A 16,593-nucleotide genomic window follows, 5' to 3' on the forward strand; every position below is an offset into this window, starting at 1 on the left:
ATACAGTGGGTGCTGCAAGGGCAGCCTTGAAAGGCAGAGCATGATGCAGCGCAGGCACAGCAGCAGGGTGTTAGTGCTGTTAACAGACACCTCTGATGGCAATGGGACTGGCACCAGCTCAGACACTGCATAAAATCAGTAGCACCAAGTGTTGGCTTCACTCACGCTGCCCCACACCTCTGGTGGGCTTTGTGCCATTCTGGTTTAGGTTGGCTGTAGTGATCATTGCTTCTATGATGTTTTTGGATTTGTAGAGTTATGATGTCAGGGAATTGTAGAGCTCCCCTGTGGAAAGCAGAGGAGAATGAAAAACCACAGAGCTCTAAGATGGAAGGAGCAGAAATAAATTCAGTGGAGTAGAGGTCCATTTTCTGAAGACATTAAACAGCTTTAAGACTACACTAGTAAATGAACACACCCTTTTTATCACTAGGCAACCAAAGAGGGGAGAGTGGAAACAGGCTGTTATAGGTAAAGCCAAATGAGATGTTGCCTAGTAACTCTCAGCAGGGAAGCATTTAAACCCAGCCAGTTTAGTGAAGCTGATGTTCTGAGTCAGAGATTATTTTCCCTGGAAAAAATTCTGAAGAAAGGAAAGCTCAATTTAACAGACATAGGATTTATTTTGTTTTTAGGGCAAACCATAATGACAATGCTTGGGCGAATGCAGAAGTATTTACAAACTTGTACAAGGAAGAACAGACAAGGCATCAAAAGCAACACTTTACCAAGCCTGGTTTTTTAATGCTGATCTATTTCCCCCAAATACAGTAAATTCCATATTGATTTTTATTTTTGGATTCTGAAGTACATAAGTGATAACAGAAGTCTGCAAATGTTACACATACCATTACATTATTATCATCTAATTGCTGTAAGAGAATTTTCTGGAGCAAACCCTCTTTCAACTCTGCTATTGGATACAGAATCAAAATAATTGATTTAAAAGAAGAAAGACTTCATTTCTCCACTGGTTCCATTGCCTGAAATAGTTTTAATTAGGTCCTCCTTCAGGACTTTGCTTTTATGGGTTCACTGAAAAGTCACTTGGCTCAGCTAAGGGTCTCTCACATCACAGGAAAAAAAACCCCTCAGACCTTATTTGAAGATTCATGTTATTTTTGCTTCCCTTGAGAAGGATATGATGATTTTGGAGAAGTATAAGTTTACCATGGTCAGCCATGTCCATCTGTGTTCCTGAGTGCCACAACTACTGCACAGAACAGGCAGTCAGGTTCAGGAGAGCACCTCATTTCACAGCCTCAATACAACTAATGATGATAGCTGCAAATGTGAACTATTGCACAGATGTTTTTTTTAATTAAAAAAATACAATAAGCAGATCAACGCACCACACTAACTATGAAAAGACAGACTGCCAAAGAGTTAAACAAAAATATGTATTTTATCAACAATGATAAAAATTGGAAAACAAAGCTACTACAGCATAAATACTAAAATTTGAGTTATATATTAAAAGCATGAGAGTTTTCCACAAGCATGCTGTAGGAGCAGAGAAAGAGTGTTCTGGAAGCCAGAGAGAGCCACTTGTCACTGACCAGAGCCTGGTTTGAAGTTCAATGAAATGCTGTTGATACAGAACCTCTGCCCAGAAGGTGCGGGTCCATCATCAAACACATGGCCTAGATGGGCATCACACTGCAACAGAAATCATTGCCATTTTATTATTGTATTGCTGCAAAATGACAGAATCATTTAGGTTGGGAAAGACATCTTATTCACAGAGCCCATCTTTGACTGATCACCACCATGGCACTCATTGCCATGTCCAGTGGTTTCCTGAACACCTTCAGGCCTGGTGACTCCACCACCTCCCTCAGCAGTCCATTCCAATGCTTAACAACAATTTTCACGAAGAAATTCCTGCTGATGTCCAGCCTGAAGCTCCCTGGTACAGCCTGAGGCCATGTCCTCTTGTCCTGTCTCCACTGCCTGGGAGAAGAGCCCAACCTCACCGGGCTGCACCCTCCTTCCAGGCAGTTGTAGAGAGTGATGAGGTCACCCCTGAGCCTCTTTTTCTCCAGGCTAAGCAGCCTCAGCTCCCTCAGCTTCTCCTCATCAAAGTTGTGCTCCAGACCCTTCCCCAGCTCCATTGCCCTTCCCTGGCCTCTCCCCAGCACCTCAATGTCCTTCCTGAACTGAGGGACCCAAAGCTGGACACAGAACTCAAGGTGTGGCCTCACCAGTGCCAAGTACAGAGTATGGATGATCTCTGCCCTGGCCCTGCTGCCACTCCATTGCTGAGCCAGGCCAGGATGCCATTGGCCTCGTGGCCACCTGGGCACTCTGTGGCTCATGTTCAGCTGCTGTTGAGCAGCACCCCCAGCACCTTTCCCTCCAGGCATCTTTGCAGCCACTCTGCCCAGGCTGGAGCTGCAGGGGTTGTTGTGAGCCAGGGGCAGGAGCGGGCCCAGGCCCTTGGCCTTGTTGGGCCTCAGAGCTCTGGGCTCTCCCCAGCAGTGCAGCCTGTGCAGATCCCCCTGCAGAGCCTTGCTGCCCTCCAGCAGCTCAACACTCCCAGCCAGCTCAGTGTGTCTGCAGGGCCTGAGGGTGCCCTGGATCCCCTCATGTGGATCATTGATAGAGCCATTGAACAGAGCTGTGCCAGCCCTGAGCCCTGGGCAGCACTGCTGGTGATCAGAAACCATTGTCATTGCATTATTATCATTGGAATTATGCACCAACATTATTATTACTGTGCTATCCTGAATTAAGAAACTTCCATGATTAAATCACTGTGGAGTTGAGTGAGTGGGATAGTCCTGGGGAGTGACAAGGAGTCACATCTTGTCAGTGGGCAAATATCTGCCCCCAAACAAGCAGATCCCAGAAGAGACATTCAAAAGGTATTATTGCCAGAAAGTATAGGAAATAAATGAGAGGATCTAAACATCTCAATATGTCATGAGAATTTCAAGTTAATAAATCACTGTAGGTCATTCTCACAGATCAACTGAGGATTCCCCTCTCAAATTACTGACATGAAAATATTAGACACGGTATAGCTATCAGTGACATTATAAAATTGGGATGTCTTCACCTGGGGTTCTTGAAGGTGCTTGCTGCATATGGCTGCAAATGTGAACACTTCCAAGATAAAGGGCTGCAGCAAATTCTGGTTATATTTGCAGAGGTACCTAAGCCTGCTGCAAGCACACTGAAGGAAGTATTAACAATCTTAACAGTTTACAAAAACAGACACACAGAGACATAAAAAAACACCAAATCCAAGATGCAATTCATTAAATTCGATTGCATGCTTTTATACTTTAACATAAGTAAAAAGAAATATTCAGGCTTGGGAAGAAATGGTTAAAGGTGGCAGTTGCTTAGAAAAAGAACCTGAGTACTACAGCAGGTTGCAAAATAAATCGGTGTCTGTGTAATATGGTCTGTGGAAAGGTAAAGGTGTAAGGACAGGAACATCATTTCCAACACACCTAAACAGCCTCTAACCCCTGCTGCAGGCTGGGCCCAGCTGTGTCCAACCTTGCACTCTACTGCAAGAAGGAAAATGTTCAATTGGGAAGGATGCAGAACAGAGCAACAGAATGGTGAGCACACTAAAAAGCAGTGCATAAAAAGGAACAGCTGAAGGAGCTGGAACTTTCTAGTCTAGAAAAGAGATGACTAAGAGGAGGGAAAATGACTGAGGGAGCCAAAACAGCTAGAAAAAATAGAAGGGTACCTTTTGTGAAACAAGAGACTCCACAGAAAATATCTGTGGAGATGCAGAGCACAGCTACCACCCTGCAGGACAAATAGCAATGGCTGCAAATGGTTTCAAGGGCTAGTGTCTCAATCTGAATATTTTAAGAAAATATACAGCAAATATTTAGTAAGGCTGAATGAGGAAGAACTGTCCCTGTGATGGGCTAAATGCATGGACACTATCTCAGAGTCTCTTCTACCATCTCTTGTCGCACCTTGCAGCACACCTTGAGTACATTTTCTCTGTGAGCTCCAGCCTTTGGCTATACATACACAATTGCTTTCCCCAGTCACATACATCTCTTCAGCTCAGACTTGGAAAGAATGGCTCCAGTGATACTGTAATTTTCACTGTTGTATTTAGGTAGATTCATTTAGGTAGATTCATGGGCACAAAGAAAACTTATCCGCTAAGTTTTGTGTCTTTGTGTATCATCTCCAAAATAAACATACCTGTTTGCAGACAACTTCAGTTCTTCTTAACCCCAGGGAGTTGTCTGGTCGTCTCACAATATTGGTGCTACTTTCATCTCTGCCACAAGTACCATAAGCCTCAGAAAAAGATGGCCATCCAGTGCCAGAATTGTACTTCTTCTCTGAGCTGTAGTGGAAACCAGATCTTCTTGTTAGTTAATAGCAGAGATGTTACAAAAGAGTCTGCTTCTATTAAAGAACATTGGTTTCTTCCCTCATTCCTGTGTTGTACCAATATTGATATTTGGCCCAGTAGAAGTTTTCTCATTGGCATCAAACTGTGCTGGAAGCTCTCTTCCAAAGGGAATTCTCAATCAGCTCACAACAGGAGACTTTGTCTCACTGTTTCTATTTCAATGTCAGGTTGTTATTTATAAAGTTTAGAAAAGGAGTTTTTTCCTGACAACTGTGCTATACTAACATTGTGCTGTAGTGTTTAGCTGAATTGCACCTACAGAGCTGCAGTGGCTCAATCCAGCAGTCCCAGAGAAGAGAGTTTGCAAGAAGAAATGAAGAGTAGACAAAGGCTGGGCTGGCCCACCAGACCAGGCTCGTGCCTGAGGATGATGGAGGCTTTGTCTTGCAGTCAGCCATCAAGCTGGTTTGGAAAATCAAACAGAGCCTTGCTCAAACCATCAATCAACCAATGACAAATCCTCACAGCACAAAGATCTACTTTTCTCAAGACATAATGGCAGCCATAAGAAACAGTACAACAGACTGTCAGCTTGTGGGTGCCCCTGTTAACATCGAGGGTGACCAGCCCTGTTTAGCTGTGTATTAAAACCCAGAGTGTGTTGGCAAATATGATCAAAATACATTTTAGGGATTTGGTACAGAAATGAGATAATCCCTTTTGTTTAAAATTGTGCAAGTTTTGACAGCAATATGAACCTTCTCTCATCAAAGAGGGACCTAGCATGAATTAGAACAAGAAATTAAAATAGGTTCACATACTTCTCAGATTAGTGGTCTGGAGACTCACCACAACCATTTCCTCAGGATTTCTCATGTTTTTTTCCCGGTTTTGCAAACCCAATGCTCTTACTGGCATCTAGTGGTGGATGGAGTCATCGGCACCGCTAGAAGCTCGATCAAGGGGATTGAAGGGTTTGCTACGACAGAATTTAAAACAAAGTATGTAATACACATCATGTATATTTTGGTGGATTGTTCACACGGCAAAGAAAAAACTGGAAATCTTAATTGCAGTGCCTTTTAGAAAGATAAGGCAAACAAACGGGACAAAAAGCCAAAGAGCAGTGAACAAGTCAGCATTTTTATAATCATCTGTACAGGGCTGTCTGTCGTTGAGTAATGCAGCTGTGGAAATAAAAGAGGATTTGCTAGCACAGAATGAGCAAAGGCTAGTTTTTGTGTGGGCTGTTGCTTAGTGGCTTACATCAACACACAGATAGCCATGAGAAATGTTCTCCTTCCCTCCTCTCCATAAAGCTGGAGAGAAACAGGAGCAGCCTGCTGTGAAGCAAATGCGGTTTGCAGATTCAGTGTTTGTGCATCAGGGTCCTCGGGGCTCCAGGCCTGTTTGTTTCCAGCTCAAGCAGGCTCCCTGCTTTCCCTGCCACAAACCCACATGAACACTGTCCCTACCAGCCACAGAGTCCCCAGGAATGGCCTGGGGGACACAAATCCATACATGACTTCTGAGCTTCCCTGACATACATCTGTTCTGCTTCTTTTTATCAAAACTCTTTTATTTTTTGACACAGGAATCCTTCTGCTTATTCACACATAGATACAAAGATCCTCTTTGAAATCCCACAGAGCCAAGGAAGGTCTTTAACACTGTGTGGGTTTTGCATCTGACCCTGAGTGACTCTGTCCCTTACATGCCACTCACAATACTTGAGTTTATTGTAGATGTTTTCCACTGCTAAAGGCACAATCTTTTGAGCTGTTAAACTAGCTCTCAACAGGAATGGTCTCTGTGTGGTTTTATTAAGAGTAATGTCACTTAGACTTCCTAATAGAAACATTTTAGTACCCAAAAATATTGCTGTTCAAGTTTATATTTGTCCTTTGAAGTATTTCACCACTTAATTTATGGATAAATGGACCTTCTCTAAACATATGCATTAGATTAGACCTCAACACACCATTCCTCCAGCACATGTCATTTACTTTGATCCCTGTTTCAATTGTCCTGGATGGAATCCAGATAATTCTAAAAAGTGCTTTTTGCTGTATGAATCTCAGCTGTAGGTTTATGGTTTGATGAAGGTTTGAGATTTCATTAAAGCACCACAATTTGCTGTCTGTAAAGGTTAGGGGTTTGTTCCATGTATTTCCAACTCTTTCAAATGTATATTTGGTAGCAGAAGGTACTAAATTATGATTTAAATGTATACACACATGTTTCAAAGAAAGGAAGAAACACTTCATGCTTACCTGCAGCTATTCATCTAATGCATTTCAAAAAACCAAAAATTCACAAGAACATTTTTAATGAACTAGGAAAAAATAAATACGATGAATGAATCTCCTATCCAATACCACTTCTCCCCCTCATTGCTTGTGTTCTCCACAGCACAACATCTCCATGGAAAATAAATTTTCAGGAGATTTTTCACATTTAATAGTTTCCTTTTTTCCTACAAGATTTTTTTCTTCCAGAAAGTTTGGCCTTTTTTGTCTGTGAGGCTTAACACTATCTTGTGCTGCAAAGGAAAGTGCTTATATTCCCTGAGAGCTGGATAGTGCAAAGGGCAGCCTGGCTGCTTGGTTATATTGCTTTTTTGTTACCAGTTTAACAACAGAAGCAATTCCCTCCAGTGTTTGTCTCTCCTCATGTTGGCCTGTCAGTATCAATTGTCTAATATAAAAAGGGCCAAAATTGAAGGAAAACCTGAAGGAATGGAAGGAACTCTTCCATAGCTTAGTACTTTACATTTTCTCTAATTTATCTGAATTTTCCAGAGGTTTTTAGGTTTTATATTTCTCTTCAGAGTATTTTGTGATGCTGAGCCAACACCAGAAATTAATTTATTTAGAAGTATTCATTAGCAAACCTCTATGGAAAATTAAGCATTTAAGCAAATGCAGGTTTGCATAACAATAGTTTTCTGCACTTAGCCAAAGGAAAACTAATTGTACACAATTTTCATTTAATTGCTTAGTTTAGGTTTATTTTCAATACATTCATTACATTTTTCCCTCCTTTCTTACTATCCAGATCTCTTGATCCTTAGCATCCCATTTGAAGTTCTGATCTGTGATTCATCCTTTAAATCAGCCACATTTCATTAAATTCTCAGTTGGGAATAAATAAGGACTATTTTCTAGACCAAAAATAAGAGAAACTGTCTTTCCTGGTTCAGTTACAGAGAACAGAGCACTCTCTGCACATCCTACTCCAAGGCACTCTATTTCCTTTTACTTAGACAATAATGAAGTTGCAAAATACACAGTGTTGTAAAGAGCACAGAGGTTAACTGTGCAATCATTTACAGCCAGGCTTCAAAAAGTAGATGTAACCAAAAAGGCAAGAATAGTGGGATTTAATTTAGGGAACAAGGAGGGGGTGGGGGTGAAGAGAAGGTCTCAGCTGCAGTGTGAGGGACCCAGCAATGGGAACAACACAACAGCAGACAAAGGCAGACCAAGGTCTCCAGCCCAGCAGCATGAGTGGCAGAAGATGAGTATGGAGGAGCACAAGAACAGAGCAAACACACAGTGATACTCATGCATAAATATGTAGATTTTGCAGCAGCTTGTGGCTTAAGGACCTTTTAACCAGAGAATTATTATCAACTAGAAGGAAGTACATCAGGAGAAACAGGTAGACTGCAGCCTGAAGCTGTGTGCTGGCCATGGGCAACCCTCATCAGCTCAAGGAAAAGGCATACCATGGATCTGTGCCACCACAGGCATCCTGGAACACTTACACACAGCACTTGGGCACCGAGGGATTGTTCTTCTGACCAACATTTTCCATACCATCCATGAGAAGACATTGCCCTTCCTGCCACAATCAGTACATGTTAAAGATGTTGGGAAATCCAGAGGCTGTTACCTGAAGAGGGGGGCATTGCAGCACACACAGCAGTATATTCCTGATTCTGTGTTATTCAGATAGATCCCACTGAATGGCTTTTCAAATAGGAAGGAAAAAAGAGAAGTTAATAATGTAGGTCTTTAAAAGCTCACCATCTGGAAGAAGCATGTAGGAATCAGATTCAAAACAGGAGAAAAACCATAAAAAGAAGGCTTTGCAGGGGGGCTTTGAAGAACAAACATTAGCAGCCTGAAAAAATGAAGGGGAGGATGCCTTTGGGCTAGTAGTGAAGACTACCCCCTACCCCCACAAACTTTGAGACCAGTCAGATGCATAAATCATCCAGGTACCAAGGATGGAGTCGTGACCTCCAAGAAACTGGTGAGATGTGCAGGATCCCAAAGGCCAGGGCTCTGCTATGGACTGCCACATCTTTAAAGTGGCTTTACAAAGAGATTCTCCTCCTTCCTGCATGGTCTGGTACTGGGATCTCTATTTTACAGATATGGATTTGGGCACAGATCACATGGTAAGTGCTCCATGTGTGCAAAAGTCCTGTCTCTGGGCTAGGGACAGCCAGCACTTCACCCACAATGCTACATGGCTTCCTTCCCAGGAGGAGGAAACGTGGGGACATGTGGGTGGGTGATCAGGCACCTGAGGGAGAAGCCATCCCCTGAAGGGAGTGCTATGTTTAAGATTTCCACGGCTAATCTACATATGGTCATAAAAAGGAGGCTACAGGATAAAAATATCTGAGGATCTCCCTGCCCTCTGGACAGGCCTCTACTCTCACCACACAAACAGTTAATCTGGCAGGAAAGTATCCCAGAAAAAAAATCCAATAAAATATGAAAAGAATGCAGAATGTTTTTCATCTGCAAAACAGTCTGGGTCAGAACAAAATCCACCCTGTTCCGTATGTTGAGTCTAACTTTCATCCACAGGAAGGCAGGGGAGGTCCTGTGAAGAAAGGGAGTGGTGAGAGCTCCCCAGGGCAGGTTTTCTGTGCCCAGCAGGCAGAGGAGGTGGCTCACTCTTGGGCAGCATCAGCATTTCTGCTCACCGGTTCTGTTCCTTTTTCTCGTGTCACATAGAATTGCTCCGGAGTCAATTTCTTTTTCCAGTCAGTAGCAGCAGCTGCTTGAGCTTGTTTAGTGAGGGGATCTGTGTCTTCAATTAGATATAGAAAGATAATTTAGTAAGATAGCTTAGATTCCATTGATGCTTTCCATCATCATCTCAGTTCTCCAAAAGTTTCTGTGGGTACAGACAAAGCACAGAGGGCAGTTCAGGGGAATAGGCAGGGGCACGTGCAGGACTTGGCATCTGCTTTCCATTTGGAGTGCTACATTCAGAGAGAAGCTCCAGCAAACCACTTGGGAATGCTTGTAAAGGAAATGGGCACCTCTGAGCCCAGTACCACCCACTCTCCCAGCACAGCCCTCTGCCCTGGCTCAGGATAACCCCTGGTCTGCCAGTGCTCCTCCTTCATCCCTGGATAGCACTAAAAGGTTTGGCAAACCTCTTGGAAACCCTCAGAAACCAGAAGTAATGTTCATCTGTGGGCTGTGGAACACTGGCATCTCCCAGTGAAAAGTGGTGCTAAGATGGACTGGAAGGCAGCAACACCTACAGCCCAGGAGAAATGGGGCCACAGTTAAGTGAGGGACACACAACAGCAGACCAGAAGTCGCCCATCATGGTGCAAACCTCCAGCAACATGTCCTGTGGGTCTGTACACACCAAGAACACTTGTGGTGGTATGGGATTGGCAAAGAATTAATAGACTGGCTGAAAAACAGGGAGTAAAATAGTTTAATACCCTCTGAATCAAAAAGTCTGAGGTGGGGAACAGCTTCCCAGCCTGTCCCCCATCAGCACAGGATCCTTGATAAACAATCAGCTCCTGAGGAACGAACCTGAATTCATCCCTTGCAAGGTAGAGGTGAGACTGGGGGCAGGGGAGAGGGTAGGGGGAAATTAATTTGAAAACGATAGTTTAACCAAAAAACCTAGAGCTTAGCCAGCCAGTTCAAGACAAAAACCTACAGCATGCTAACGCAGCCCTCCCTAAGCGGCCAGGAGCCGGCGAGCAGGGGCTCCTTTCCTCTCCCCATGCAGTACCTCTGTCTCTGTGCGCAGCGCGGGCGGCGCTCGGCAGCGGGGAGCGCAGCGGGAGGAGCGGGCGGCGGCTCCTGAGCATCCCCCCGGGCATCCCCCTGAGCATCCTCCCGGGCATCCTCCCGAGCATCCCTCCGAGCATCCTCCCGAGAGGACGGGCCGCCATAGCGGCGAGGCGGCACCGGGAAAGATTCCGGCCGTGTGTAATCCCTGCGTTCCACCTAAAGAATCAGACCTCATAAAAGCAATGAGTAAAGCACCCGCTTAAATGCCGATGCAGTATTTGCAGGTAAAGATTTCAATCACTTCTTACCGAGAGCAGTTTAAAAACGAACACTCTCTGCGGCCGTAAACGCAACAAAATCCTGTTGAGACATTTGCTTGCAGCTATTCTAGGTTGTTTTTAAGGAGAACAGTCTGGTACTTGCATGCAAAAGCGCTCTTGCTGCCCTGAATGTATGTTACAGGCACCGCTCTCAGCGCTGTTGATCAAGGAATGGCGAAGGAGCTGTGCTGAGGCTTTCCTGCCTTGTGCCATCTGAGGCTTTCCTGCTTTCCTGCAGTGATTTGCAGTCACAGCTGCCTTGGCTTGGCCTATAAATATACCTGTAATCGGACACGTGTGTTAGTTTGGCAGCCCGTCCTTTAAAGGTAGATCTAAACACAAGTTAGTTTTCTAGATTAAGCCTTAATGCTACTGTCTGCTTCTCTTCCAATAAATTAATTTCTGATTTGGAATTAGTTCATAATTTCAGAAGAATGGGGAAGGAAGTGTTTTGATTACATTGGACAACAAAGCTAATAATAATGTTAATAATAAACAAAGCTAATAATAAATTTAATTTTAATCTAGTTCTTCTAGCCTAATTCTAAAATCAAAGCAAAGAAATAGTCCTGTGTAATCAGTCCTGTATATACACGTTTCTATTGAACCATCCTTATGCCTAAGACAGTGAGTTCCATGGCAGCTGAGGACATCCAAGACAGCATCTGCTCAGTACCACGGCTGCAATCACTGCCTCTGCTGGGATCCACAGAGCACTGCAGCGCAGCACGGATGTCAGCGAGGCTCCCCCGTGCTGCAGGAGGGAGCAGGGCACACGGCTGATTTGTGGCTTTGTCCTGTGCAATAACACACGGTGGAGTGAAGGCAGAGTACCTGGATAAAAACCCTGGAGGTGTGATGCCTGAGAGTCCTCAGGAATGTGCCTCAGGCTGTTAGAGCAGTGCTGCTGGCACGGAGGAGAGGGCCTTGCCACCCCACTTTGGTGCTGGCAGAAGGCAGCATCCATGCTATAGGCAGAGGGACAGCATTTTTCCATGTTCAGCCATTTTGGCAAGTGATGATCCTGTGATCTTTCCATACACTTTCTAACTTACCCCTACGGCATATCAGTCATTTAGCCATGGTTCAGGAGGGAGGTGGAGCAGGCTAGGGAGCCTTTGGTGAGGAGAGGCCCAGTCTGACACGTCCCCAGTTCTGCAAGTGGCTTGGGGCTAGAAAGTGGTAGCAGGTGATGGTGTCACTCCCAGCCTCTGTCTCCAGTTCTGCAGAAAAGAGGCATTTCCCTCACTTTCCTGGTCTTAATCTCACTCAGATGGTGTTTGCTCCTGAGGAGGACAGGTAATCAATAGAGTTCTCCCTGAATTATCTGAGAAATGAAGGAGGCTGAGAGAAAGTAGTTACTCCTGAAACTTGCATGTTTTCATGTAATTGACATCGATTTAACTGGTGCTTTTTCTAAAGACAAGATTAAATAAAAAATGAAATGTCAGCGTCTTTCTTGCAGGTCTCTTTTACTGATACCATCCCAAAATGCAGCCGTTTTGAGGCAGTGGGAACTGAACCAACACAGTTCTGCTGCTGTACCATTTTCCCCAGATTCTGGAGCAGGGAAGTAGGGGTCTGTGGGGCAGTGGGAGCAGAAGGAGCACAAGGCATCAGGCTCATCAGCCCAAGCCTCATCATCCTCTCAGTTACCCAGTTCATTACAAGCCACACATTGGTTAAAATGAGGGGGGTGGTGGAAGAGGCAGATCCCGTTCATCCCAACAGCTGTGATCCATATTTGAGGAGGTGCATGGCAGACCAGGAGAAAATCCTCCATTTTCCCCTCCAACAGAAGCCTGACCTGCAGTCATCCAAAACAGCATGACAGGTCTTCCTCAAGTGGAAAACAACCCCCCAGCTGGAGGTAATTCATTTTTCAGATCTTCAGTGCTGAAAAACCAAATCATTGTCCTGTCATGCCTGTAATGTTGCCTCCCATGGTTACAGCACACACCAAGCCGTGTAGCTAGGCAGACATCCGGCCTGCCTTTCTCCCTATAGACTGTTCTGAAAGCCAATTAAACTGTTACTTAATTTTCCTCCTATTTTTTTTTCTCCCTTATGCACAAGAGGAAGCATTTAAAAATCTCCCCTAGCTACATTATGTAAATTTCTAAGTAAATTCTCCCTGAGTTGTAATTCAGCAGCTTTATTGTAAAAATGTCACCTGTGTCCAGCATGTACACAAGCTGCATCCAGGGCAGGGTCACTCACCCAAAGCACAGTGTCCCATTAGACACACATGAATGGGGAGAAGCTCCTCAGCTCCTCCTGCAGTGTGGCTCAGTGCTGAGGCAGCAGCAGCAGCACATGTGCAGGTGAGAGCAGAAGGGAAGAGGGAAGCAATCTCAGCCCAGAGTATCCTGCTAATATTTATTCAGGCTCCAGCCATTTCCCAGCTCAGGCTCTGCCTGGACTGGTGGCTGTGAGGACAAGCAGAGCATCATGTAATGCCTGTGCTGGCAGATACTGAGCACTCAGCTAGGCAGCAACAAGGTGAAAAAGTGAACAAACAAACAAACAAACCTGTTCAAATTCAAACCTCTGCTTACACAACTTTTGTTAATAAAGCCCCATGGCATTACCACGTATGGAAGAAAACGCTTGAAGGAAATTGTGGTGGTTTTATTTCATATGCATTGGCATCCAATGAGTTTTCCTCAGCTTTGTCAGATCTATGTGTGTCCCCTCCTACGGGGTGGTTCTACTGGAACAGGTGGGAGCTCAACAGGCAGCAATTTGTCTTGGACCTGTCATATGTGGGGTGCTGTGTGCCCAGGAGCCCGGGGAGTGAAGAGCAGGGTCTGGCATGAGCCCTTCAGTGGTGGCTTGTATCAGTGGGGAGCTCTGTTACCTCCATGGAAACCCTCAAGGCTTTTGTAGGAGATACTGCAGGAACTCCCCAGCCTTCCTCAGCAGAGTCTTCTCTCTCCTCTGATAGCCTGGATACAGCTCCACAGCCAGCCTCTAGCTGCTCAGGTGTGGTGAAACTAAGAGCTCCTGGTATATGGAGATACTTTAGATGGAGATCTAAAGATATGTGGTAGTGCTCTGGTGCGGAATTCCAGTGACGGAAAGGGATTTTGGCAACAGTTATTAAAAGCAGAAGTGTCAAAGTACCTTGGAAAAGGGTACTGCTGGTTTCCAGAGACACAGAGAGACTGAATGCAGATCTGAACCTCCCTGAAGCTGATCTATGCATTCTGCTTAGATTAATTTATGGAGCAGCCTGGTGTGATTCAGGTCAAAGACATCATCAGAAATAATGAAGACACAGCTTCTCACTTTGTTTGCTTTATGGTTTAATATCTCTTTTTGCTAATCATAAGCTATAGGATACCTGATTGTTCTAATGTTTGTTTTTGGAAAGTAATAGGTCATATTTGTGGGCTAGCTTAAGTGGGAGCCTTCTCTTGGAGTATAAGGATGGAATTTGGAGTATAAGAATAGAATAGAATAGTTTCAATTGGAAGAGACCTAGAGGTTTGGTCCACTGTGACAAATGTTTTGAGTTGGATTAGACCAAATGCCCTCCACAGTCCTGTCCAGTATAAATTATCCTGGGATTCGAAATGCTTTGAGAAATTTCTTGCATCACAAGTGAAGGCATGAATTCAAAGTTAAATGGGAATTTGCAATCATTCCTTGATAGAAAACTCAAGTCTGCAATTGAGTCATTGGTTCAGCTAAAAGTAGACATGCAGTCTGGTGTGGAGTATGTGTATCTTCCAGGGCAGCTATTGGGAAGCAACAAATCCAGGATATTTCCCTGCATTACCCTGTGCATCCCCTATACCATACCATCCAGTTCCTTGAGCCATGTAGACAGTAATAATACATTCCACAAATTTGTGAGTGATTTCTTATCCCTTTTATCCTAAGACAGTGAAGAACTGAGTTGGTTCTTCCACACAGTACCCAAAGCCTGAACAGAAAATTGAATGGCAGCAACTGTCACAGTAGCAACTTTCTGTAGGTTATCTTAATGTATTTATCACCCTGAACTAAGCCCTGACCATCTGTTCTATTCTCTCATTACAAACACAGAAAAAGCTAATTCATGATTGCATCATAAAAAAGTAAAATATAAATGATTTAAGAGTAGGGCATGCTTCACACTCTGATTAGGAAAATGCCTCTCTTCCTAGAGTGACTTCCCTGATAAGAGAGTTTGCCTTTTTCCCAGCAAATGGGAATTACTGAGGAATGAGGTTCGCTAGAACAAGTTTTATTCCCACTCATTCATCTTAGATGTATTTTTAAATTTGGGATTCATGTAAGTGAAGCTATGAATCTTCCTTTCCTTCTTTCTTAGGTGAGCCCCCAAAGATTTATTTTTGTTGGAAAAACTACCATTCTGTTCTCAAGGCATGAGCTGGTTTTCCACTTCATGGAAATGAAGTGCCTGGTGGCAATCTGGCCCAGCACACTCTGCTCCCACTGGAACAGGAGTTGAGGTTTCTTTTCCAGGACCTATCTGAGCGACTCTGAACTGAGCAAAAACTTCTCCAGCTTCATGTCATATAAAATTTGGCCAGATCTGCGGGGACAACCTGCTTATGTGGGAACCTTAAGTGAGGAGCTTTTGAAAAGGCAGAGTGTACTGAGTCAGTGCTGCTGTGGTAGATGTTTTTGTCCATATCTGCTATGTAGGAAGAGGGTAGAAAGGATCAGAGCAGGCTCTAGGTTTCAGATGGACCTCTTGTTTCTACACCATACTGCCATTCATCTAGCAAGAAAAAATTCTGATAAGCCAGGTATTGCTAGCCCATTTGTTAGTGAATTTCTTTAATTTCTGAGTGCCAAGCAAAGATACCTCCCCACCACACCTAATGTCCAGCAGTGTTTCAGTATCAAAACTGAGCACTGACCTGACTGAAACCTGTGCTCCTCTCTACTACTGAATTTCTGTGGTCAGCAAATACACAGCAAGAGGCAACAACACACTGAGTCAGTGGCAGCCCCTGGATGAGGCACTGGAAAAGGTTCCCCTGAGAAGCTGTGGATGTTCCACGTCTAGAAGTTTTCAAGGTCGGGTTGGATGGTGCTTGGGACACCTTGGTCTAGTAGAAGGTGTCCCTGCCCACTGTAGGGGTTGGAATGAGATGATCTTTAGGAGCTCTCCCAACCCAAACCATTCTAGGATTCTGTGACTCCCACCCCTCCTCAATGCCCCATGGTAACAAATGCTACAGAGTAATCCCTGTGTAAATAACTCCAGAATTCCAGCCAGAGGTTTTGCTCAGAAGAAGGCACCCTGAGCATTGGACCAGTGTGATCCCTGGCACATGGAACCCTGCTTCCTGAGCTCACCCTGAATTTCACATTATTTGTGTTTTAGACCTGTACCACATGCCACACAGCTCTTGCCCTGTGGAACCTTCAGAGAGCTTACTTAGGACCAACATTAGATTTGGCCCAGTGCTGCACAGTCCAAGTCCCTGTCAGTTCCAGATGCTGTCTTGTCATTGGGAGTTCCTTAAGAAATTTAGTACTTGAATGGCCCAATATTTGGGCTTATAGTCCCTGGCTTTTTTTGCACATATTTATACCTAGGAGCCAGCCTTTAGTCACTAGGTCTCTCTTTGGTAATGCAGCTCCCATTAATAGCAGGTGAATCTCGGATTAAACCCACTTATATTAGAAGTCTGCAGAAGAAACAGTGTAATGAAAAGAAACTGGCACTCACAGCATGCTAGTCTTCTGTATGATCTACCATGGATAAACTGTGTCTTAAGAGTGCCCATTTGTCAGAGAATTCTCCAACTTTGGAAATTAGGTATCATTACCAACATCTGTTATATCTAGGGACACTGAGCAGACCTCCAGTCTTTCATAATATGTTCCCTAATGCCAATTAAAACTAATGAGTTGACATTTTGAAAAGCCTTTTGACTCTTTAAAATCTTTTTGACAC

General features: G+C 44.2%; 1 protein-coding gene across 3 annotated transcripts; it reads right to left on the reverse strand.

The window, feature by feature from the left end:
- Window positions 1-599: 599 nt before the first annotated feature.
- MSRB2 (methionine sulfoxide reductase B2) lies at window positions 600-10,942 on the reverse strand. 3 transcript variants are annotated; one of them, XM_074535009.1, is made up of 6 exons: window positions 10,659-10,934; window positions 10,349-10,580; window positions 9,288-9,394; window positions 8,240-8,316; window positions 4,186-4,333; window positions 600-1,659 (listed from the first exon to the last, which is right to left on the reverse strand). In XM_074535009.1, exons 2-6 carry the CDS (start codon window positions 10,509-10,511, stop codon window positions 1,552-1,554), a joined length of 603 nt encoding a protein of 200 aa, XP_074391110.1. In that variant the 5' UTR covers window positions 10,512-10,580; window positions 10,659-10,934; the 3' UTR covers window positions 600-1,551. The 3 variants fall into 3 exon arrangements, with proteins under 3 accessions (XP_074391110.1, XP_074391102.1, XP_074391113.1); XM_074535001.1 differs by having other exon boundaries at window positions 10,349-10,566; window positions 10,659-10,933; XM_074535012.1 differs by lacking the exons at window positions 600-1,659; window positions 4,186-4,333 and adding an exon at window positions 4,340-4,804 and having other exon boundaries at window positions 10,349-10,566; window positions 10,659-10,942.
- Window positions 10,943-16,593: the final 5,651 nt, after the last annotated feature.

The sequence above is a fragment of the Zonotrichia albicollis genome, chromosome 1 (genome assembly GCF_047830755.1).
Source record: "Zonotrichia albicollis isolate bZonAlb1 chromosome 1, bZonAlb1.hap1, whole genome shotgun sequence".
NCBI lineage: Eukaryota > Metazoa > Chordata > Aves > Passeriformes > Passerellidae > Zonotrichia > Zonotrichia albicollis.

Coding starts and splice junctions, on each gene's coding strand:
- MSRB2 (XM_074535009.1), bottom strand. CDS start 10,511: ATGGCGGCCCGTCCTCTCGGGAGGATGCTCGGAGGGATGCTCGGGAGG. Junction 8,317..9,287: donor GAGAAAAAGGAACAGAACCG/GTGAGCAGAAAT, acceptor CTATTTGAAAAG/CCATTCAGTGGGATCTATCT. Junction 1,660..4,185: donor CTGAAGTTGTCTGCAAACAG/GTATGTTTATTT, acceptor TTTCTGTTGCAG/TGTGATGCCCATCTAGGCCA.